Source organism: Marmota marmota, unplaced genomic scaffold (assembly GCF_001458135.2).
Source record: "Marmota marmota marmota unplaced genomic scaffold, marMar, whole genome shotgun sequence".
Taxonomy (NCBI): Eukaryota; Metazoa; Chordata; class Mammalia; order Rodentia; family Sciuridae; genus Marmota; species Marmota marmota.
In genome coordinates this window covers 6,123,528-6,148,510 of record NW_026000108.1, presented here as the reverse complement: position 1 = coordinate 6,148,510, position 24,983 = coordinate 6,123,528, and the positions used below count along the sequence as shown (strand labels likewise).

Genomic DNA, 24,983 nt, shown 5'->3' with positions numbered 1-24,983 from the left:
TGCAGACTTGCCAAGCTCCAACAGGGCCGTGCGACCAGCCTGACACTGCCACAGACCGATTCAGTTGTTCCCGGCACCTCTCCCTTCATCACCGTGGCAAAGCCCCCAAACTAGAGGCTGAGGCCCCAGGGTGCTTAGAGCCCCGAGAACATTCATGCCAGCAAAGACAGAGACCAGAGTTCTCCTGCACTGCCTGAGTCAGGGTCAGTCCCAGCGTTTTGTCCCTGTGGCCAAAGACTGCTAAGAGCTCGCCATGGGGCCACTCGTAATAGCAACCCAAAGAAAAGAGGGAAGCCACCTGAGTGTCCTCCCGCACAATCAGCTGAATGAAGAAACATTCGCTCCTGCAAGAACGCACTTGAGAGCCACCCAAAACCATGGGGCAGAAGAGCACCCAGGTCAAGGGAGCCTCTCAGGAGCCTTCCTGTGGGTCCTCAGACCCCCTGCAGCTCACGGGCCACTGCTGACCACTGCCTCTGAATGTCAGCGGGTGGACAAGGGTTCTGAGGGCTCCCAGAGGTTCCTGTGCACACTAAGAGGGTGAGCTCAGCACCGCGGGGCCCGGGAAACATTCAACAAGCTCACTGTGAGCTAAGAGGAAGAAAGCAGGTTACATGGCAATTCAGTGCATGAAAAAGTGATCCCGTGTGTGTGTGTGTGTGTGTGTGTGTGTCCTGACAGGTGCCTAGGAACCCCGCTGACAGCAGTTACCTATGCAGTTACCTCCAGATCATGATTTCTGAACCTCGGCTCCATCCCATCTGGGGCCTGGTGATTCTGGGGGAGGGGCTGTCCTGGTCACTGCAGGATGCTCAACACGTCCCTGGTCTCCTCCACTAGAGGCCAGTAGCACCTCGCAGTGATGGCAATCGACAGACACCTCCTGAGGGCCCCAGGCCCCGGTTGGGAACCAGCGCTCCAGATGGAAAGCATCACAGGGGGCCTTTCCCTGCTTTTAGAATGTGGGCCTGTTTTTTATATTGTTTGTTGCTGTTTTCACTAAGATGAATATAAAGTATTTACTCACATTAAAAATTAAAAAAAAAAAAAAACTTGGTGTTTCTTAATGGTCCATGGCCTGTGCTGTCAAAAAAATAAAAACACTCAGATAAGACATTCGTGTTGGTACGTACAGTAAGTAATCCAATTCTATTAGCATTTTAAAATAGTTACGGAAAAACATAAAAGTCCTACCCAAATGTCAATGTCCCTTAGGAGACATTAAAATATTTCTAACCTTTGGACAAGGCCTCTGGATTTGAGGCATCTCACTGTCCTTTGGTATCCTCAGGGCTTGGTTCCAGGGCCCATGTGGGTACCAAAGCCTAAGGATGCTTAGGCTCCAGTCCTGTGTACAAGTGGCCTGGTGTTACTACGTCCCGTGCACATCCTCCATACACTTTACGGTCTCTGGATTACTTACAATGCCTTATAAAGTGTGTGTGCTGTGTAAACAGTGGTAACACAGTGGTGTACAGGCTAAGCACAGAGACACCTTTCCCTCAAATGTGGGTTACAAAATTGAAACACTGGGTTACAAAATTTAAAATGTTGGATCATCACTGAGCCATATAACAATCAAAGGAATCCCCGCATCCTCCTGATGAGAAGAAATACATCCGGAGGTTAAAACATAACTGTTTAATTGAACAAAAGCATCACAGGTGATTTTTTTCCCTAATATTCTGAAGTGTCCAACTTTGCTATAATAAACATATACACATTTATAGTGAAATAAAAAAGAGTGAACTTTATTTTTTAAAATACGTCAAAATGATCACAAAATTTCAGGTAAGGAATGTGTCTTTACATTAACCTATACACAAATTTCCATCCAGGTGATCAAAGTAATTTTGTTCAAAAATTAGACCTACTCAGAAACTAAAATATTAACCAAACGTGTCTGTAGCTACATTCAATCAGCTCTGAGGACAAAATTGAAGTGGTTGCTCTGTGGATAGATGGTCAGTAATAAGGCTGTAAGTGGTCACTGATAAATCACAAACAGGAAGTGCTTTTTATGAAAAACAAACTGTGCATTTTGTTTTGACATTTTTTTCCCAACCTAAGATCACATTTTTCTAAAATAGAGGGTTTCACTCAGAAGGAAATAAAATGATTTGGGTTTGACTAGAATCAACTAACCGAGGATGGATCTGGGCCTCCTCGCAGGCTTTGATCTGATTGTTTGCCCACAAGACACACAATCACGCAGACAAAGGCGCCTCCTCGCGTTAGTCAGGCGATGTTTGCCCAGCCCGGCCATTCCCAGGTGGCCCCGGGCACTGCCCCGCCAGCTGGACCCCAATCCTGTGTGGACCAGACTAGATCTTACAATAGACTTCAAAGAGAGAGGCAGCCGCGTGCATTCGATAGAAAATAGAAAACGGCATGGCCAGGTTGACCACAATTATCCAGGGTTCGAAGCCGAAGACGACTTCCTCCAGTCCGTTGTCGTACTCGGGGCGACAGCCAAAGGCGGGAGGTACCCAAAGCTGCAAAAGAAGAAGGAGTCTGTCAAGGTGAGCGGCTTCCCATCCTGGAGGAAGCCGCACTACCGCCAGGCAACACAGGGGGGCGCTGCCCAGATCCAGGAGCCTGCATTACTCCTGGCAGGATGCTGAGCCCCGCAGGCTCCTGTCTCCATGGAAACGTCGCACCCACCAGCCTCCCGAGAGCCTGCTCCATCCTCACCCACAAGTCCCCGCAGTCAGTACCGTGGGCACCTGTCCCCTCCTCTCCTTCCCCACCAGCCCCACCCAGCCTCAGTTTCCTCATCTGTAACACAGGAAGACTAGCACCTCTGAGAGGGCCTAGGTGAGAATTCAGTTGGTAAAATGTACAGAAATGACCCGCACGCCGGCCCCACCCCCCTCAGTCTGGCCAGGCCCCTTCCCCACCGCACTGTCAGTGCACCCTGCTCGGTCCGGGACTCTTGCTCCTACTGTATGCTTCTGGAGCACCCTCCACTCCCACTCCTGGCAGCCCCTAGCATGACCCCAGTGTCCCCAGCTCCTGGAGTCACGGCCTGTGCAGTTCCATCCCCTGGAATGCAGGAGAGCCCACTGAGCACTCCTAACAGAACAGGACAAAAGTCACATCCAAAGTCAGATCTGCCATCTGCAAGAGAGAAGGCCAGGGTCCTAGACCGTCCCAGGCTGAGCCGCCCTCTGGAGAGGCCCGGGGTTGGGTACAGAGAAGGTCTCAGGCCAGTAGCCAGCAAGGAACACGGGCCCTCAAACAGCCCAGAAGGAGCAGAACCCTGCCAGTAGCCATGGATTGGGTCTGGAATGAGATCCCCAAATGAGGCCTTGGCAGGGACGCAGCCTGCCCACAGCCTGCAGCCTGGAAGGGCCCTGAGCAGACCCAGCTGAGCTGCACTTGGATTTGCAGAACCCAGACGCCATGAAGTGGTTAATGTTTGTGGTGCTGAGCTGCCAAGCTTGGGGTGGCTTCTTACCCGCAGAGGTCACTGACACGTGTGGCCTCATAACATCCCCGAGGGACTCCCCCAGCCTGCTCCCGAGCCTCTGGGGACCCTCCTGCCACTTCCGCTGGTCCTCTCCAGTCCCCTCTGCCGGCTTCTCCTTTGCTCAGCCTCTTATGGCCGTCAGGTCCCAGGCTCTTCCTGGGCCCCTCCCTTCTCTGCGCACGTGAGCCCCAGAGCTTTCCCCTGTCCCTGGTTGTGACTGCCACAGGCCTCCAGGAAACCCCGGCTCTAGAGAAACCCCAGGAGCAGGCCGGCTTTTGTCCCTTCCAGTTCTCTCCATGCCACCACTTCCGCCCTGGCTCCCGCCCGTCCTGTCCTGCCTGGGCTGCTGCGGGCCTCCCTCCCAGGCTGCAGCCCACTGGTCTCCCAGCCGCAGGCCTGACCTCTGCCCCCTTCCTGCACATGGCTGCCTGGGCATCGTTCCAAGACGATGCCAGAGCGCCCTGTCCTGCCCTCAGCACCAAGGCTGAACCCCAGCCAAGGCAAGAAGGCCACTCACGCCAGAGGCCACCCAAGGGGACCCTCCCTCCTGTGTCTCACTCTGCCTCTCTGCTAGACATGGATGTGGTCCATGCTCCGTGCTCCCAAAATATGCCACAGTGTCCGCTGCCTCTGAGTCTTTGCACATTATATGCCTCTGCCCAAAATGCTTTTCCCTGTCTTGACCACTTGGTCCCAACCAGTCCCTGAGGCTGAGTCAAGCAACTTTATGTGAGTGACCACAGCTTCTCCATGATTGGCTTCAGTCACGGGGCTGGAAAGCAAACCCCCCACGCTTCCAGCATCTGGTGCAGCAAGGGGTGGCTATGGGAGAGACATTGCACAGCATCAACCTGTCCCTCTGTTTCCCATCTTGAGCCCAAACCCGATGCCTGGTACTGCTGCAGCCATCTTAACACCATGTAGCAGCAAGCACCATGCAGAGTATGGCTGAGAGGAAAGATAGAGTTCCATGGCATGATTCAGCTGCAGACCCAACCCAAGCAGAAGATCCTCAGCGTCCTGTGAGAGCGGTAAATGTCACTGAGATGTAAGCCCATCATCTGCAACCAAAGTAATGCTGACTGATACTGGCAGGGAAGTCCCCCCTGGATCCACACTCCTATTGCACATGGCAACCGAGCTCGACCTTCCCAAGGGAAGAGCGGGCGTCCTCTCACCTGCCCTCTGTGTGCCCTGTGCTCCACCAGGATTCCCAGGACTCGAGTCCCCTTTTAACCTCACATTCACTCTCGGTACCACCCACCCCCACCCCTGATTTGGAAAAGGTGAGGAAAACAGATTAGCTGATTGGCAGATCATCCCAGGAGCTTGGGGAGATTACCGAGATGTTGCAGAGGAACAGGAAGACGGCCACATTCCTCAAGACGCTCCTCCGGGTGCTGCCCTGCAGGACACGAGGTTCGCGAGGCGGGCGGCCCCGCTCCTCTTCCTCTTTGCCGCAACCGGGCTGCAGACTCCCGTTGACCGCCCGGGCCGCCGCTCCCCTCCGGGGGCCCGAAGAGGCCAGGGAGGAGGTGCCGCCGCTGCAGACGGCGACCACGCGGAGCGTGCGGATGTTCTCGCGGAGCGGCTGGGGCTCGCGGTGGACCGACTCGATGATGAAGAGGTTCTGGATGTACTTCTCGGCGATCACCAGGGCCGAGTAGGGCAGGTTGAACCAGGTGTAGCGCGGGCGGGTGGTGGCGCAGAGCATGGCCAGGATGGAGCCCCAGGAGATGAGCCAGGAGCCCGAGGCCGTGCCCACCAGGAGGTCCGCGTCCAGNCCAGGCGGCCTCCCGCCCAGCAAGCCGCGGACCCCAGCTGGGAGTGCGGTGGCCCGTCCCTCCGCGCTGCGCTTAGAGCACGGGCAGCTGCAGGACCGGCCACCCCCAGTGCCCCCAGTGCGCTCACCGGCTGCTCTGAACTGAAACAGGGGCCCAAGAGGAGACCCTGCCTCCACCTTCGAGAGATAGAGACTCGTGGCTGACACCTCCGCAGTCAGAGGACACGAGCCAGAGGGGAGCCGTGGGCACAAAACTCCCGCAAAAGGGACGGGATTTCTGTTTCCTTCTGCATTGGCTTTTCTGTATTACTGAATTTTCTCGTGAATTTGATCTCTGTGTGTGGTTTTAAAAATTATTTTTAAATGCTCTGTAGGGAAGATGCCCCTCCAGTTAGCAAAGGCTTTCCCTGAAGACACAGCCCTGGCCAGAGTGGCATGGGATGGGCACACGCAGACACGGGTGCCGGCGGGAGAAACTGGCATCACCCCTAGAAGACAACGGAGCCACAGAAGAAAGGACCATTTGACCCAGCTATCCCACTCCTCAGCATGTACCCCAAGGACTTCAAATCAGCATGCTACAGTGACCTGGCCACATCGATGTTTATAGCAGCTCAATTCACAATAGCAGAACTACAGAACCAACTGAGGTGCCCTTCCACAGATGAATGGAAAGAGAAAATGGGCATATATACATAATGGAATATTACTCAGCCTTAAAGTAGAATGAAATTATGAATTTTGCCAGTAAATGGATGGATCTGGAGACTATCATGCTAAGTGAAATAGGCCAGCCCCAAATAAAACAAAGGCCAAATGTTCTATCTGATATGTGGATGCCAACACACACAGGGGAGAGAAGAATAGAAGTTCAGTGGGTCACACAAAGGGGAAGGGAGGGGAGGTGGGAAAGTCAGTAGAATTAATCGACATCACCTTCCTATGTTCATATGTGAATACATGATCAGTGAAACCCCACATCTTGTGCACCCACAGGAATGGGATCCTAATTACAATGAGTTATTCTCCAATATGTATAATATGTCAAAGCACACGCTACTGTCATGTGTATCTAAAAAGAGCAAAAAAGAGAAACCTGCTGAAAAATAAATTTAAAAAATCCATGCCAAAAGAAAACTTTACAATATTCATCTTAAAACATCTTAGAAGATGTTTTAAGACTTGGAGTTATTTAAAATAATGGCCATAATCATAAAAAAAAAAAAAAAAAAAAAAAAAACCAAAGTCAGGCACAGAGGTGCAGGCCTGTAATCCCAGCAACCTGGGAGGCTGAGGCGGGAGGACCACCGTTCAAAACCAGCTCCAGCAACCTAGCTAGGCCTTAAAGATAAAAAATAAAAAAGACCTGGGGAGGTGGCTCAGTGGTTACCACCTCTGGGTTCAATCCTTGATATCAAAAATAAAATAAATAAAAATTAAAGCAAAGATTCTTCACAAGAATGTTTTAATGAGATTGGAAAATAATCATCTTACAAGGAAGAAAAATTGTATAGACAGTATTTTCTAAGTGCTGGGTAAACCAATATCAGATTGTGAAGTGTACTGAGAGGGTAGCAGCCAATATTTTTGTGGACCAAATGAATTATAATGGAATAGAATAGAGATGGAGAGAACAGAGTAGAGTCAAATGCACTGGAAACTTGAGTGTTTGCAGCAGAATGAGAGGAAGCCTTACTGCTGCTGTGATCCCAAGGGGGAGTGAGCCCCGAGACACAGGAGGGCTACCGGGGGTGGCCACCAGAGGAGGAGTTACAATGTGTGCCTGAATTTGTCACCCTCACTCCCAGTGGGGAGCAGGCTCCAAGGGGCTCTCAGGACTGGCCTGGGGTTGCAAAGCTAGACCTGTAGCTCACTAGAGCAGGAAGGAGACTTTGAAAATACACGGTCCTCCAATTTACAAAGAGAAAAGGTGGGCTCAGAGAGGTCACATGGCTTCCCAGGACATTGCAGTCTCAGGTGTCCCAGGATGTCCCAGGACAGAGGTGATGGGTCACAAAACCTTAGGAACTCTGGAAGGAAACAAGAGGACTAATACAAGTAGGAATGGGAGGGTATCCATGGGCCCGGAGCACAAGGCAAGCCCAGCTCGATGAACACTTCCTGCCCACTAACGCCACCAAGCCCAGCCTGCCATTAGACTCCCAGGGTCCCTAAGCCATGACTTTAGTAGAAAGACCTCACACCAGAGGTTTAACCAAGAACACCAACGGCAGCAGCCGCCCATCTTCCCCAGTGGAAAACAGAGCCTCCATCCCCAGGCCGCACCACGCCAGGAGCAAAGGCAGCCGCTGACAGCCCTGGGCTCCAGCCCTGGGTCACAAAGCCTTCCTTAGGCTCAGCAACCCCGCCTAGAGAGGCAGGGACGGCGGGGCTTCCTGCCAGTGAGGAGCTGGTGGAGCCCACTCGTCCACCCCGGCCACCTGGGTCACCCCGGCCACCTGGGTCACCTCTGCCACCTGGGCCACCCCGGCCACCTGGGTCACCCTGGCCACTCTGGCCCTGTGCAAGGGCCCCACTCACCTAAGGTTATGTTCCCAAAGCCCAGAGTGAGGAGCCGCTCCTTGTGCTCGTTCAGCTGGTGCTTGGACTCGTTCAGGACACTGTTGGCCCAGAGGAGCAGGTTGGTGACCACAGAGTGGATCACCCCGAACCTGGGGAAGGACACAAGGGCTCGGCTCTTGAGTGGCCCTGGGACAGATCCAGGCCCCCTGGGGTGAGAGGGGCACACATGCACACACGTGCACACACGTGAGCTCACACGTGCGCACACCTCCTTCTCCACTCTCACCCCCCCCACCAGGGTTCTGGGTGGCTCTGTCTGGCTGGGCGAGGCAGCTCCCGGGACCTTCCAAAACCACAGAGTTTTTGCATTCTGCCTTCATCTTGAACTCCCTGGACTCAACTCATTGTCTAGGGGACATCAAAGGAACTGTCTTGGAAGCTGGCCTCTGGGGAAGAGACTTCATGATGAGAGGACACCCCACCCATAGCCCAGACCTGTCCTCCAGAGGGAAGAGGAGGGGGAGAACAATGAGAGGAAGAGATGGAAGGGCTACCCTGGACACCTGGAGTGTGGGTACAGCTGCCCTGCTGACTGACCACCCAGCTATCATCACCCAGCCTCCTGTCTTCCCATCTACCTTCCCACACACAACACAAGCCAGAGCCTTGCTGTCTGGCTCCCCTTGCAACCAGACTTAGCCATTCTGGTCACTGGAGTGTGAGGCTCAGTCTATGGGGCACTACTTAAAAGCTTTTGCATTTTTTGATGAAAGAGGTAAGAATGAGAGAGGTCTAGCTCCCTCTTATGACATTTTTAAGTGTAGACATGAAGGCTGGAGTTGTGGCAGCCATATTATGACCATGAAGCAACCAGCATGGGATGAAGTACTAACTTGCTGAGCATAGAAGAGCAGAAACCTAGAGAGATCCTCTCAGTGATAATATCGTTGAGCTTCTGGAGTCCCACTGAGGCTCAGGACCTAGCCTATGGTCACACATAGAGTAAATAGCCACTCTGGCTGGACTTGTCTCCAACCCTCCACCAGCAAGGCTGAGGCAGTGTGAGGTCCCGGTCCCACTCAGGTGGCAGACCCCAGAGACAAATGCCTGGAGCATGGCCCAGAGTAGTGCTGCCTGGTGAAAAGACAATGCAGGACAACATGAGAGCCACGCAGGACGCTCCAGAGCACCTGTGGTCATACTTCAGAAATGGTAAAAAGGGGCAAGTCAAATAGTTGTAGTAAAACTTCATTAAACCCAGCACACCTGAGGCCACATCATGGTGACATACAATCAAACCCCGAAATCCTACCGAGGCGCTTTCCGCCCTGTTTCGTTCTAGACTCTGACATCTGCAATATATTCCACACACACAGCACGTGTCCATCTGGAGGGGCCACCGTCCACGGGCTGGTCGCTGCACTGCCCAGCCCAGACCTGATGGCAGGGCTGAGTTGGCCTCTGCTGGAGGGACAGGGTCAGGGCCGCAGTGTCCTGGGGCCACAGTCAACAGTGGCTGGAGCGAGGAAAAGCACTGCCCCCGCAGCCCCCAGGGCTGCCACCCACCTGCGACAGAGTCAGCTGGGCTCAGCCAATGCCCAGATCCAGGGGGGTGGAGGTGGGGCTTCCGGGGCTAATAAAACCGGGGCCAAAATTCACTGCCAAGGCCACCACAGGGACCACTGCTGCCCAGGGCCACTGAAGAGTGCCATTCACAACAGCCAAGGATATCCTGTGCCTCCTGGCTTATCCCCATGGCACACAGGAAGCCCCAAGGTGCCCACACACCTGATGTCCACCCTGTTCTGCACAGTGAGGTGGGCGAAACCTATTTCTATTCAATGGCCTATCGAAGCAGCTTATCCAGTGGTCACGCGCAAATCAGTGTTTTAATATCAGCCGTCACCTGATGCCACCAAACGGTAGTGAGGGAGCTTTCCTTCCTCGGGGAGAGTTTGTAGGCAAGAGATCATTCAACAAAGCAAATACTGATCCCCTGAAGCACCCGCGTGGGGCCCGGGGCCTCTGCCACATGCGACTAGGGTGGCTCTCCCACTCGTCCTGGAGATGGAGTCCTCTGCCCTCCCAGTCAGCAGAGCCAGGCGGGCCGTTCAGAACAGACCCTGCACTTGCCAAGCCACTAGTCCGTGTCCACTGCCTCACTCAGTCTCCAGGGAGGGCCACCGTGTCGTCCCCATTGCAGAGATGAGGAAACGGAGGCCATGAAAGGGAACTGGCGCCGATGGCCGAGTCAAAACTGAACCCTGCTCTGCCTCCAGGGCCGTCCCAGGAAGGGGCTGAAGCCGGGGTCCCCTCCTGGCCACGAGGAGAGCTCCGCTGTCCAGCCCTGAGCAGAGAGGGGGGTCCCTGTGTTCACCACCCAGCAAGAGGCAGCTGTGAGGCTGGTTCCTTCTAGAAGAACCCCAAATTCAACACGCGAGGCGATCCCCCCAAGTTTTACCTTTCCAGAGTTTTGAAAGACTGGATGATATCCTTGGCATGTCCCCAGAGAAAATACACCTAGGTGGAAAGGAAGAGGAAGTGACATGAGTGGGACAAGTGTCCTTGGATTTGCGCACTTGAGGAGTTATAAAACCTGAAGAAAAGGTCCAAGAAAACGCTGGGGACATGAATGACCTCCCACCCCAAGAAAGGCAAGTGGCTTTCCTCTCTCAGGTGCCGCATCATGGCCCCGTGGGGACAGTGAGCTGGGAGCACCTGGGGAGAGCAGGTGGGGCCTCCCGGGTCTGGAGGGAGGGGTGCTGCGGTTGACTTGTGATGTCTTCTTTGGATGGAGTGCTGCAGTCGACTGGGGATGTCTGCCGTGGGGCGGGGGTGGGAATGGAAGCCTGCCTGGCAGGAGCCCTGAAGTCTGACCACAGCACCTTTGCCAGGCTTTAGCCAAGAAATATCCATTGAACAGAGCCAGCGCCCAGAAATTAAATGTTGAGCACTTTGAATGAAGAACAGGGTCCTTTCCCCTGTGCTATCCAGCCCTGGGCCACAGCCCCCAGCAGCAGCACAGGGCGGGGCGTGACAGCTGTGTCTCTGGCCCAGGTTGGTCTCTCTTATCTGAAATGCTCCCGGGGCCGGCAGTGTTTCAGATTCCAGGTGCCATATTATTTCCAATTCTTTCAGACTTTGCAGTACTTGCATATATGCCATGAGAAATCTTGGGGATGGGACCCAAGTCTAAACCCAGAATTCATTCTCTATGTTAGGCCTCATATGCACGCCATATATTACATAATTTTGTGCACAAAATTCAGGGTTGAATTTTCTGCTTGCAGCAGCCTGTCACCACTCAAAGTTTCAGATTAGGGATGTTCAATCTGTATCAGACTCTGTATCAGGCAAAGAGTCCCTCTTTGCCTGGCCGCAAAACCTTGGGCTAGCCTGGGGACCTTTCTAACTGCTTGCCACCTGCAAAATGAAGATAAGGAACTTGCCCTGGAGGCACTGTGAGCCATTAACTGAGAGAATCCATTCTGATCACTTAAAACCGTCTCCTGGAATGTGAACGTGTTCAGCAAATATCCTCCTGTGCCTGCTCACTCACTCGTTGACATTGATTGAGTGCCTCCTGTATACCAGCATTATTAGCACTTTTAAAACATCTAAGTCTTGATTTTAGAAACAAACACGTATTGAGCACCTACTCCATGCCAAACACTGCTGAGCCCTTTATATACCTCCCTCATTTTCTCTTCAGCTTCCACACGTGAAGGAGCACACAGGAGTCTTCTGTGCCTGGCTCACCCACTTAACATAAAGTCCTCCAGGCCCATCCACATTGCCGCCTGCCCAGGATTTCATTCTCTTTAAGGCTGGATGATTTCCGCTGCACACATGTGCCACATTTTCTTCATCCATCCATCCACCAACGGACGCTGAGGTGGTTCCATACCTTGGCTGCTGTGCAGAGCCCACACCTGCTGTTGAAGGTAGCTGGAGGGATCGCACACAGAGATGGGGAAAGCACTTGGCATATTCTAAATCTCGGGTCTGCAGCAGCTCTGGCTGCTCCCACTTGCCACATTTCTCTATAGCCAGGGACTTCACACACCTAGGGACGTGCTTGATGACACTTGACAACAATAGATGACGTCGTTAGTATCGGTGGATTACCTGCAGCAGAGTGTGCACCGCGTGTGTGACAGGGAAAACGCCTTCCATGGCCGAAAGACACTCGGAAAATCCAATGAAGTAGCCAACTTTGAAGCACCCCAGGATGACGGTGATGATGGCAAACAGTGAGATGCTTCCTACGCGGGCAGGGTAGAAACATGCGTGCGTATGTGTTAATGTGCACTGCGTCATTTCAAAACCAACCACAGTACGCCCTCAGATGTGGGTCAAGGATTTCTGCCAAGGGTGCCAAGACCATTCCACTTGCAGGGACAGTACTGTCAACACCTGGTGCTGGGAGAACTGGATAGCCACATGCAAGGAAATGAAGGACCCCCAACCTATACTGCACGCCCAAGTTAGCTCACAGTGACTCAAAGACCTAAATCAAGGCTGGAAGTGCAAAACTATCAGAAGACAGCGCAGGGGAACTCTTCGCAACATTATGGACTATACGGTGGTTTCTTGGTCCTGACAGCAAAAAAACAGACAATGAACAGATGGATAAACTGAACTACCTGAAAGTGAAGAGGGTTTGTGCATCACAGAAAATACAGTGAAGAGGCGACCCAAAGAACAGGTGGAAATACTTGCACATTATGTATAGATGATGCCATTAATATCCACAATATATAAAGACACCTAAAGTTCAACAACACCCACAACTTCCATAGGCAAAGGATTTGCATGAACATTTCTCCTAAAAGGATATGAAAACAGCCGACAAGTTCATAAAAGGATGATCAACATCACCAATTATCTGGAAATGCAAACGTAAACCAGGAGATGCCACTTCACCTCTGTTAGGATAGCTATTAAATAACAACCACAAGGCATGGTGGTAGGAGACGGAGAAGCTGGAATCTCTGTGCACATGGATGGGAGTGCAAAATGGTGCAGCCACCGTGGGCACCAGTGTGGCCCTTCCTCAAAAATTAAAACTGCATCCTGTGTGACCCAGCAATGCCACTTCGGAGCATATACCCAAGAGAACCAGAAGCAACAATACAGTGGACAGCGGACACCTACACTCGTACCTTAGCAGCACCGTGTGCAACAGCCAACAGGTGGGAACTGACCGGGTCCCCACTGTGGGTGACTAAGTAAAGAAAGAAAGGTCTGTACATATAACACAGAGCCACCCACCATCGGAAAGGAAGGGAATCCTACACACATGACACACGGGCAAGCCTCGAGGACATCATGGGAACACCCAAGTCACAAGGGACAAGTGCCGCAGGACTGCACTCACCTCAGCCACCTAGAGCAGGCGAATCCATAGCGAGCATGTGGATAGGGGCGCCAGGGGCTGGGGAGGGAAATGGGCAGTGAGTCCAGAGGGCCCCGACAGGCAGGGTAGGAAGGAAACGGGCAAAGCCAACGTACTTGACCTACTGAACCGCACTCTTGGAAAGGATTCAGTCGGTCAATGTCAGTTGGTTATTTTATATATATAAATCACAAATAAAAGACGTATATTAGTAAAATAAATTCTACTCTTGGACAGATGAACCTAGAATGTAGGGATTGTCCCGCTCATCACTGTGCCCACCCTATGAGTTTCCCAGAGCCTGACAAATGATAGGTACAGGGGACCCCCCACACAGCCTGGTTCCCAGACCCCAACAGACCCAACGCTGAGGACCCTGAGTGCCTCGTGCACAGTGGCAGAGCACTTTCCAACAACCTACGCCCATCTCCCAGGCACGCGCCATCTCTAGGTCACTCTGACACGTGAGACGACGTGAATCTGTGCAGATCATCCATGAGCTGCATGATTAGCAGCAATGGCTGGGGGTCTGTGATTGTCCAGGGCAGATGCAGGGTGTTTTCCAACATCTTCAGTGCATGGCTGGCTGAACCCATGGACATGGAGTCCACAGATAAGGATTCAACGAGTGAAGGTGGACTGAGCCAACAGAAGGCCTCGGGAAGCTTCTCTAAAGAGATCTGTCTAAGAGCGCCGCTGCCCGGCTCTAGCATCTGCATGCTCCGGTCCTAAGGTCCTGAAGAAGGGTGCAGGGCGGTGGGCACGCGGGAACTGCAGGGCCTGTGCAGCCCTCTGTGTGTCGATAGCTTTCCTAAGGTAGAAAGTCTACTCCAGAAGCTCCAGGTAAGGGGCCTGCAGCAGCCACCTGGAAGGGGCCCACAGGTTAAGACCAAGAGATGAAAACACAGGAGTCTGCCTGTGAGAACAGACGGAAAGGAACCCAGGACATCAGGGAGAAGAGCAGGACAGAGGCACCTGCGCCGTGTGGAAGCTCCTCGTCCTCCTGGGCCAGCGCTGACCCCATCACAACTCTGTCCCAGGCACAGGGGAACCTTGGTCGTGGGCTGTGCGCAAGGGCACAACGGAGCAGCCAGCGGGAAGGAGCAGGCAGTGAGCGATAAGTTACATCCCCGCCCCCGCCCGTGACAAGTCCTGCAAGCGCCTGGCTCCTTTCCACTGCCCAAAGCCACCAAAACAACTCCAGCTCACCTTTTCTTAAATCATAGAAAAGCCAGAAACTCAGTTGGAGTGGAGATTGGATCCCAGGGCTTTGAAATGTCTTGACAAATGCCAGGCTCGTTTACATTACAAAAAAGAAACAAGAACACAGCTGGGGCCCGGGCTGGTGCTGGGGCGGAGGCTGGGGCGGGGGCTGGGGCCCGGCTCAGCGGCAGAGCGCTTGCCTCGCGCATGTGAGGCCCTGGGTTCCATCCTCAGCACCACATAAAAATAACAAAATAAAGATATTGCGTCCATGTATGACTAAAATATATTTAAAAAGAAAAGAAACAAGAACAGAGCAAGCCGAGGCAGGCAGCTGGCCGGGCGCAGGGCCCAGTCCTGCAGCTCTGGCCCGGCGCTAGTCCCGGAGGACATGGAGTTCCACAGCCACATCCCTGCCCCCAACTTCAGTTTCTCCCGCTATGACATGAGTCACATCGCTGAGCTGCACCCCAGTCCCTGGTTCCGGAGGCCTGGAGGGAGACCCTCAATCTGCACACGTAACTAGCTCCAGGCAGGGCTAATGGGGTTGGCCTGGGACCTGCTTTGAGAAGCAGAGGTCTAGAACACCCCTGTAGCTGCCGGGCCAAGCATTCTGTGAGATGCCTCGTATTCCTTCAGCAGTCTCCAGGCCCTCTCTCCCTTAGATCCACTCACTACAAGTATTTGGGGGGCTCCTCCATATGGTCTGGACATGTTTGAGTGTGTCACACAAAGGTTCATGTGTGAGAAGCTTGGTGCTCAGTGGGGTGATGTTGAGAGGGGTGGGACCTTTAAGGGGTGGGGCCTAAGGGGAGGTGGTTAGGTTAGGTCCTGGGAAGCACCTGGTGAGGCTGGTGCAGTTCTCTCAGTCCTGCTTAGCTGGTTCTCAAGGGAGCAGGTTGTTATAAAGCAAAGCCGCCCTGTGTGCTTAGCCTCTCCTCCACATGGCTGGTTCCCATTCCACTTCTCTGCCATGACTTACCAAGATGCCAGCACCAAGCTCCTTGGACCCTCCAGCCAATAGAATCATGAGCCAAATCAACCTCTTTATTTATAAAGTTCCCAGCCTTAGGTGTTTGGTTATAGCTGCACAGGATGAACTGAGACACCTAGTGTGCATGAGGCATCGTGCCGGGGGCTGAATGACAGAAACACAATGCTGGAGAACCAAAAATACACAAGTTCAGCACCGCTTAAATCACAAAATATAGATGGATGAGCTGGCACCAGACATATCATGTGCAGCCCTGGAGAGCAGAAGATAGTGGAAGGTTGCAATGGTCCCCTGCAAGGAAAGGGTGCCAGCCCAGGGCTCTGTTCACAGTGAAGATGTCACACCCCCGCCCTTATCAGGGCAGAAGAAGAAAGATATTTGAAGATATGCAAAGTGTACTTACCAGCAATTATTTTCTGAGCATCAACTCTTGAGCCAGTTGCTGTCCCAGGCACCAGGATACAAAAGACAATAAAATAAGGGATCTTCCTTTAGGAGTTTAAAATTCCAGTGGGAAAGACAGGAAATAAACAGGTGAACAATAGACATAAAAAGAATGTCAGGAGGTGCTACGTGCATGAAGGAACATGATCAGGAAAGGGCACTGAGGCTGGGGGTATTTGGTCAGGAGAGGAGTCTCTGAGGCGGACAGCTGAACAGAGAATAGAGAGGGAGAGAAAAATGTCATCTGCATAACTCATCTGGCAACACCGAGCCAGTGAGCTAGGAGAGTCCTCCAAATAGGGGAAGATGAAGAGGAGAGGAAGCCACTTTGCAAAAGAATGGAGGAGTGCACGGAGTGGGTGGATGGATGGATGGATGGATGGTTGGACTGGATGGATTGGATGGATAGGTGGATGAATAGATGAATAAGTGGATGGATGGATGGATGGATTGGATGGATAGGTGGATGAATAGATGAATAAGTGGATGGATGGGTGGATGGACGAACAGTTGGATAGGGATGGATGGAGGGACGAATGAATGGATGGATGGCTAGATGGATAAGTGAGTAGATGGATAGAAAGATGGATGGATGGATGGGAAAATGGATAAATAAATTGAAAGGCAAGAAAAGAAGATAAGTTAAATCCAAATGGATGAAGACAAAATGCCTGGGAGTGTACAATTTGCATGCTACATAAAGACAATACAGAATAAACATTCTAAGGGCAAATTGAACTATATCTTCACAACCTACAGGTTGGAGATGGACTGGGTGGGGAACCGAGAGAGAAAGCCTTTTAAGGTCTCAGGCTAAGAAGAGAGGAAATAGGGAAGAAGGTCTCCTAAAGGTCTTTCTCAAGGGTGGAGAGGAAGCGGGAGGAGCAGAGCATCTCAGGTGGGAAGCAAGGTGACGGGCGGGGGCAAATGTTGTTTTTTTTTTTTTTTAAATAAGAATGGAGTGATAGGCACCTGATCATAAGAGCATGGGAAGGGAAGATGGTCATTAACAGAACAGAGAGGCATAATAAAATCTTCAAAGGCCAACATGCAGAAAGGGAAAATGTGAGAAATGGTAAAATATATCATGATGATCTCCATAAAGGAAAAATGGAAACGACACAGTCAGGATACAAATCATTATAACTGGAAGGATCTAAATCTTCCCATCCATTAGTAAGCAAGGGCAGGAGGATCCAGTTCAAAGTAAAATGCAAATACATTCCCTGTATGTGACCACACTATTAACTAAGGATGAAGATTAAGAATTATGGGTGGATAAAGAGGAACCAGCAATGCGCATGGAATGAGAGTGTGAGCGGCAGAGTGAACACAGGCCAGGAGGGATCTAAAGCTATCAATCAACAGGATAAAGAGCTCTTTTCTTTTTATCAATTCATATCATAAAAAAATAAGGAAATAGAGCAGTCACACACATACCAAAGTAAAATCGTTTCTGCTTTATCTATTTAACTGCTCTTAATAAAAAAAAAAAGTGGAAACTTTCAGAACTAGGAAGATCAAATAGACAAAGTTTAAGAATTGAATTCCACGATCCGTGAATTTGATTTTCTCTCTGCAGAACGCCTTAAGGACAGAGTACACCCTGTGGATGTCCATGGAGCACGGATGAGCATCAGAGATACTAAAACACAGCAGGAAGCAGAGTGGTGAAGGTGGCCGGCCAGCTCCACGTCCTGCTTTCTGCCACTTGCTGACTGATGACCAGGGGCATTACTTAGCTTCCCTGTGCCTCAGTTTCCTCATCTGTAAAGTGTCGGTAATGACAATGACACCTATCTCCTGGGGAGTCCTGGCACAGTGGTCACATGGCATGTGCACTATCTGGAAAGTTCTGTAAAAGGGAATGTTTCTACCAACACCGCAGCATCATTGGGCCACAGAGAAAAGCTTAGTGAATTAGGACCCACTAGGAAGTTAGCCGGCGCATTGTTGGAGACTGGTCCGAAAGCTGCTGCGTGCCCAGCCAGTGTTGGGAGAGGGAAGCCCCTCCCTCCATGTGGGCTCCAAGTCCCTCCCAGGGATCCAGAATATTGTCCCGCAGGATCTTAGAGGCGGAGGTCTCCACAAAGCTGGACCATATCTCCATCCCATGCAGGGATGCTTCCCAAGGCTTCGCCTGGCCTCCACGGGGACACGTGGGCCGGGCGGCTCAAAGTGCACCTTCCATCACTGGCTGGTGCTTACATCCAAAAGTTCTGCCTCATATTGAAGAGCTGTCGGCCTCCCAGAGCAGTCACCCTCTCCCCTGGAGCTTCTGGTGTTTTCCATTCACACATTCATCCGTCCGTCCAACCCATCCGTGGTTCAATGACTCAGCAGATACCACTGGGCACCTACGTCACATTAGGCACTATGCCAGGCGCTCAGGATGGCACAGGGAGCACACGCAGTCAGTGGCGTCTCTGCCTTCAGGAGCTCACAGTCCTGTTAGACCAGGAAACAGCTGGTCTATCCACACTGTGGATAGTACATCCCCTGCCGCCCAGGGCTGGGGACACCAAGAGCAGCTTCTGGGAGAACCTGCAGCTGGGGAGCTGCACCTGGCCTGGTGTCAGGAGAGGCTCCTGGGGAGAGGGGGCTCTCGTTTTCTAAAAGCCCAAGGATGACCTGGAACTGGTGGGCACCAGCTTGCAGCATGGTCCACCCTGCAGCCTCATCCTTCTGTCCTCTGGACCACTGTCCTACAGGTGCCCACGAGACACTGGGGAGACAGGACCCTCCACATGCGCGCTGGCTCCCCTTCCAGGGAATGGAGGACCTGCATCCGCATTTTCCCAGCCACGTTCTCTTGTTGCTGTTGAAATCCTAACCTTACACTGATATTTTCTGATACACCAGAAACCCCATCAAAATATATATATATATATATATGAAAATGCATGCGACGCCAGGACGGGTGCTGGGGACAAGGCCACCTTCCTGAGGACCTGCCCTCTGCAGCCTGATCTGCTCCTGAATGTCCCACTGTCGCTTCAGCTCAGTTCTCTGTATCCAGTGTGTTCATCAGTTTAAAATACAGAGCAGCTTCCCCAGACCTTAGGTGTTGTAGTTCCTCTTGGCTCCTAACTGACCTCCAGCCTTTTTTCTTACCCCTCTCAAACCCAGGTGCCACCTGCAGGCAGAGTGATTGCTCTGAAGTACAAATACAGTCACATGGTTCCCTTTCTAAAGCCTTCGATGCCTCCCCATGACCCACTGGGTGAAGTCCAAGTCCAGCGCCTGCCACATAGAGTTCTTCACAACGCGGATCTTGCTGGCCTCTCTGAACTACCTCCAAACACCAGCAGAGATGGAAAGTTCTTCTCTGGGGGCCTTTCCCTAAGCCCCCAAATCCCCATCTCCAGGCTCCTCATCTGTCTCCCATCCCGTGTGTCACAAAACTCATTTATTCATGATAATAACGTGTTCCTCTTACTGTGTGCCAGAAGCTGTCCTCAGCACTGCACATGAGGTCATGCCCCAGTTTCCACGGTCACCCGATGTGATAGGTGGCAGCAGCATTCCCATTTTACAAATGAGGGAACTGAGGCAGACAAGGGGCACTCTGAGCCCTGTCAAGGCCACACGCTCAGCCACATGCTCTGACCCCCTTGGTGTCCCACCCTCCCCTTCCTGTCTGTGCTGGGCCATGCCAGAGCATCCTTCCACCCCAGAGCCCAGCAGCACCCAGCAGGCAGAGTGGGCACCCAGTCCAGGCTGCTGAACAGAAGCGAACCTAAGGGCGCCCAGCAACAGTGCCCTCTGTGCAGGGCTTGGCTCTCTGCTGCCCTCTGCAGGTGTCAAAGGCCCTCCCGCTCAAGGGAGAAGATGGAGACAAAGTGGAACTGCGCCCCTTCGCCCTCTCTGTCACCAGCCGATGGCACACACCTGCTCCCAAGCAAGGAGCTTATCCGTCCTCTGTTTCTCACCCCACCGCCACCTGAATATTTCCAGTAAGGGGGAGCCGGCCCTCCTCCTGAAGCCGCTTCTGCTGCCTCACCAAGTAGATGGAATGAGCGCGCCCCCTCCAGCCCTGCCAACCTCGAAAACACGGTGTTTAAGGGAAAGAAGCCACCATGAAGGCCGCACATTGTGCCACTGCGTTCATAGGAAGAGACCAGAACAGGCCCATCTGTGGGCCAGGAAGTGGACCAGCAGTTGCTGAAAGCGAGTGGAGAGCAGGGGTCAAAGGGCTACGGTACAGGGAGGTCCTCTGGCAGTGGGAGGGTGTTCTGATCACGGCTCTGGGTGCACACATCCACGCGTGTCCTAAAAACCCTGGCTTTAGGGCTGGACTGGAGCTCAGTGGCAGAGTGCTTGCCTAACACGTATGAGGCACTAGGTTTGATCCTCAGCAGCACCACAGAAAAATAAAACTAGTATTCTGTCCACCTACAACAAAAATTAAAAACAAACAAAAAACGAACAAAACAACACCGGCTTTGAATGGGTGAATTGCAAAGTGTGCAAACTCTGTCTCCATCAAGCTGTGATCAGGGATGGGCATAGCAGCCCAAAGAAGTGAGGCACACGTCTGGGAGGCTGTGCCCACAGAAGCAGGGAGCTGCATAGTTGGGGAGAGGTAGGTTCCCAGGAGGAAAAGCCAGGCAAAGCCTGGCCGTTGTGCACAAGCACCCATGGGAAGCCCCCCACCCCGCCTCCTCAAGTCTTCACGCCCCACCACAAGACCCACACGGGCTCTGCAACCCCCACACCAGCCCTGGCTGAGAGCTCACTGAACGGAGGGCTGCAGGAACCTTCCCTCTCCTCTGCTCTGGTGTCCTCTCCCCCTCCTCCTCTGCTCTTGACCACCATCCCTGAAGGTGCCCAGCCCTCCACACACGCACACGCACACACACACATACACACACACACACATGTGCTTGGACCCAGCCCTTTCATCAACCTTCACTTTCTTACCAGGTGATAACCTCCTCCCCCCAAAATGACCACTGCATCCCCACTTGGACTTGATCTCCACAGCTCACCTGCCACAGCTCATAGCTGCCCCCTGTCTGCTAAGCCAAGGGGACCAGGACCACAGTGCTCTGAGCAACCACTGCCAGGTGGCCTGTGGCTGGCACACTGGACAAAGGTGAGATGAGTCACAGACATGGGCCGGCCTCACTCTGAGGCTAAATGAGGATCTGAGCTCATGAAAGGAACAAATCTGAGGGTGATGATTCACACGCACAGCAGAAGCACTTACTAGTAACCAGACGGTGCTTGTAATGAGCCCAGCATTCCAAACCTCTCAGCAACTGTGGCTCGGGCTCCTCCCACTACTGTTCCACCACTTGCCTTAAAACACTTCTCTGGTCTTTGGACAAGGGGAACATGGCCTCACCGTGCCAACCTTACATAGAAACCAAGAGAAACAGGACCCTGGCCATTACTGGGGCAAAGTGGTCTTTCGTTAGGTGGCACCAGGTGTCATGGCAGGCACCAGGTGTCAGCTGCCATGGCTCTGGATGAAACCAGTCCGCTCGTTAAGCAAGCGGAGAAGCTGGGCTAATAAGCCACTCTGCTGCCATTCTTCAGGTTGGTCAATACTCTCTGTTCCAAAGAAAGTCTTCCCTTTCTCACACCCACCTGCTGGACCAGAGTCCTCCCTGCCCTGAGGGATGCCTGGCAGCCACCCGAGTCCAGAACCTCTCTAGAGAACCTCAGGGCCTGGACTTTCACAGGTGGCTCCTTCTCAGAGGTTCACACACACATAGAGGATTCTGGCACCAGGACAGGAGAGAGCTGGGTTCCCAGCCGACCCTCTCTTTCCAGCTATGAATCCAGCAAAACCTCAACTCCTACCGGATGGAGAGTGCCTCCTCTTGGCACCCAGTCCCCTGGGGTTCGTAAATGCTTCGTGTTTTCTTGATGAACACTCAGCTCATCCATGGGAATGGCGAACTGCTTTCCCTCGGCACCCCCAGCTCCTCCCTAGAGGCAGCAGCTGCAATTCTTCTTCTTTTTTAACTGTATTTGTTCATTTTTTTAATGTGGTGCTGAGAATTGAACCCCGTGCCTCACACATGCCAGGCCAGTGCTCCACAACTGGGCCCCAGCCCAGCCCAACAGCTGCGGCTCTTTTCTTACTTACTGGTGGGAACTCAGAGGTGCTGGGGATGGGACAGAGGCCCCAAGTCAAGACTTCCAAGGCCAACCCTTTTCCAGGGTCCTCGTGCCTCGCCTGGCTGGATGTCCTGAGGGGCGACCTGCTGAGTGGACAAGCAGCCACCCCTTACTGGACGCCCACTCTGTGCTCTCCCAATCTTGCCTCATTTATTCCATCTCTACTTGAGGTCACAAAGACGTGCCCCATAGAGCAGGGCCACCAGGAAATGCCGTTCTCTCCCATCATTCCCTCTGGCTGCCCAAGCCTGGAACAGCACAGCCACTTCTGCCTGGACCCATGCCCTAAGCAAGCCCAGAGGAGAGGGAGGGGGTGGGGCAGAGGTGGGGAGAGAGGAGGAACAGGGAGAGAGGAAGGAAGGATGAGGTCCGGGAGGGAGAAAAGAAGGAAGAGAGGAGGAATGGAGGGAGGACAGGGAAGAGAGGATGTGGGGAAGAAATGGGCGTGGAGGGATGTGGAGGGAAGGAGGGATGGTGGAAGAAAGGAGGGGAGAAAGAAAGCAAGAGAAGGACAAAGACAGCTGCTTCCCTGCCAGAGAGGACAGGCAAACCCTGGGGCTTTATTGTTTAAGCTGTGTGGATGGATATCCTAAAACACCGTCCCATGTCCTGCTGGGTGTGTCTGTCATGTGTGGCAATGGACTCCCTGTCACTCAGAGTCCTCAAACCACAAACTATCCTAAAACAGCCATTTTCAGAGAGGAGTTTGGGCCACCTGGAATGGAATCCAGTTTCCCCAAAGACTAGACATGGTCCCTGTTAGTCACAACATCAGGCAGAAACTGATGAGGGACAAAAGAGCCCCACAAAGAGCACCTTGTGGCCACGGGAGGGAGGAGCCCCTCCTGCCAGGCACAGTGGGGGATGGGGGAAGGACCGTGGGAAGGAGAGCTGACAGAGCCGGTGCCCACTCTGTGCCAGCAACCTCAGCCCATCCAGGGTGAGAGCTCCGCTGTGCAGGGGCGGAGTCTGGGGCCCCCAGTGGGCGAGGCCACCAAGTCACTTACACACTATAATGGAGATTTAAATTCCCATCCAGCCTGAGAATCTGAGTAGAGGTGTGTGGTGTGTCCAGACCTCTTGGTGTACAGGGCACTGACCGCTCCTGGAGGCGGCTCATCACAGTCACTCCCACCGCCCCCTGTGGCCCTTGGCAGGTCTGTCTCCTTCACCTGGCACCAGGGCTGAGGAGCAACAGCTCCAGGAGGCAGGGGTCCCACTTTACGTGTCAGCGAGTGTGTCCTGAGCAGTAGCCAGTGCTTCTCTCCAGGCAGAGTGGCTCCTGGGTACTGGGCCGCTTCCACAGCCTCACTTCCTTAGCACCTGTTCCACCCCAGGCCCCGAGGGGGCTCTAGTGCTAAGGAAAGAGTGTCACCGGGCTTCCCGGGAGTGGTGGAGGAACAGAGGCTTCAAGAACAGTGACCCTCCCCCAGGCCAGAGCCAGGAGTGGAGGGCATGGTCAGAACCACAAAGTGGGGTGTTGGAAAAACTCCCCTGGGAAGAATAGGGGAGGCCTGAGCCCTGGCTGGGAAAGCAGCAGGGGACAGGGCAAGGGGAAGGCATTCCCGCAGGAGGGAGCAGCTGGCGTGGAGGCAAGTGACACTGAGCCTGGAACCGAGTCCGGACAGTGCTCCGGAGGGCAGGAGAGGAAAGGCGCCATCCGTGCCAGATCTGAGAGTCCTCCGGTGCCAGGAAGGGGGTGCCAGGAAGGGGAGCGTGGCAGGTACCCTGGGGTCAGTGACACCACTGCAGGGCTGTACTCAGGGAAAACTGTGAGCACTGTGTGAAACTGTGACTTTCATGATGTAAGGCAAGAGCTGAGGGCAGAGGGGACCCACGTTTGAAGCAGAGACGGACCTCGGGAAGGGAGAGCCAGAAAAGAGGCCCAGAAAGAGGGAAGGAGCGCTGGAGGGGAGGGCGCGCCCGCTGCACTCACCGCGGAGCCACCGCGCCCCGGCGTGCGCGTCCTTGGGGCGGATGAGGCGGCGCTGCGCGTAGCTGCGGCCCACGTACCACAGCATCCAGAGCAGCTGCAGCAGCATGAGCGCCGTGAGGAAGCAGAGCAGGTCCCGCTTGCCCACGCCCGCGGCGTGCACCGCCCAGGCCAGCAGGAACAGCAGCCCCGCCACGAACACGTTCAGCCCGTACTGGCTGCTCAGCGTCTCCGCCAGCTTTTGCGGAACGCTGGCGCGGACCGCGGCCTGTCTAGGGGCCGGGGATTCCGGGGACCCCCGAGTCAGGAGCGGGGAGGGCGGGCAGTCTGGGGGCCCCGATGAGTCCGGGTCCGAGGCGCTCGCTGGTGCTCCCGGCGAGGCGGGTGTCCCGGGACCCGCGGGCATCTTCAAGCGATCTAGCCTGGTCTCGCCTGGAGGCGTGTGAGGCCGTCCCCGCCTGTTGCTCCTGGCTTCTGTCCTTGCCTGGAGCCCTCTGTCAATCAGCCCCCTCACCTGCTGCCACTCTGATCCCTGCCCTACCCTCTTCCGCCCCTGTGCCTGGTGCCCTCTGCCAAGGCACTCCCGTCCCCTCACCTCCCGCCCCCTGCCCCAGGTGTCCACGCGCTCCGGATGCCAACTGCCCGCGTCCCTTCTCAGCAGCCGCGACCCCTGGGGTCCTCCCAGGACTCTCCAGGCTTCTGATCCCGCGCTCCCAGGCCAGCCCTGCCCGACACCCGCCCACAGCCACCCCCGCGCGCCGGGGAAACGCAGAGCAGCGAGAGTTGCCTCTCGCCCACTGGCAGAGTTGGTAGTGTAGGGACAGGGGACACAGAGGGTCGCCCAGTTGTAACCCTAGGGAGTGAACTGGGGGTATGGCTGCGGTGGAGCAGAAGTCACAGCTGCACGGCCGCCAGTGCAGCCGGCAGCTGGACTCCCAGAGCTGGGGCGAGCCTGCGGGTGTGCGTGCGTCCGTGCGTCTGTCTCTTCTGTTCCCTACGGATTTCTGCTATCTGTGGTCTCTGTGTGGGTCGCTCTTGTATCTGACCCGGGTGGGGAAGAGGAGGAGGGGCGTCCTTTTGTGGGTCTCTTATTTTTCGGGC

General features: G+C 53.8%; 1 protein-coding gene across 1 annotated transcript; it reads right to left on the bottom strand.

Annotated features, from left to right (window-relative positions):
• Positions 1-1,689: 1,689 nt before the first annotated feature.
• On the bottom strand, positions 1,690-24,423 carry Otop1 (otopetrin 1). The gene is made up of 7 exons (XM_015481728.2): positions 23,886-24,423; positions 11,907-12,043; positions 10,240-10,298; positions 7,797-7,927; positions 7,542-7,624; positions 4,815-5,396; positions 1,690-2,495 (listed from the first exon to the last, which is right to left on the bottom strand). Exons 1-7 carry the CDS (start codon positions 24,286-24,288, stop codon positions 2,325-2,327), a joined length of 1,566 nt encoding a protein of 521 aa, XP_015337214.1. The 5' UTR covers positions 24,289-24,423; the 3' UTR covers positions 1,690-2,324.
• Positions 24,424-24,983: the final 560 nt, after the last annotated feature.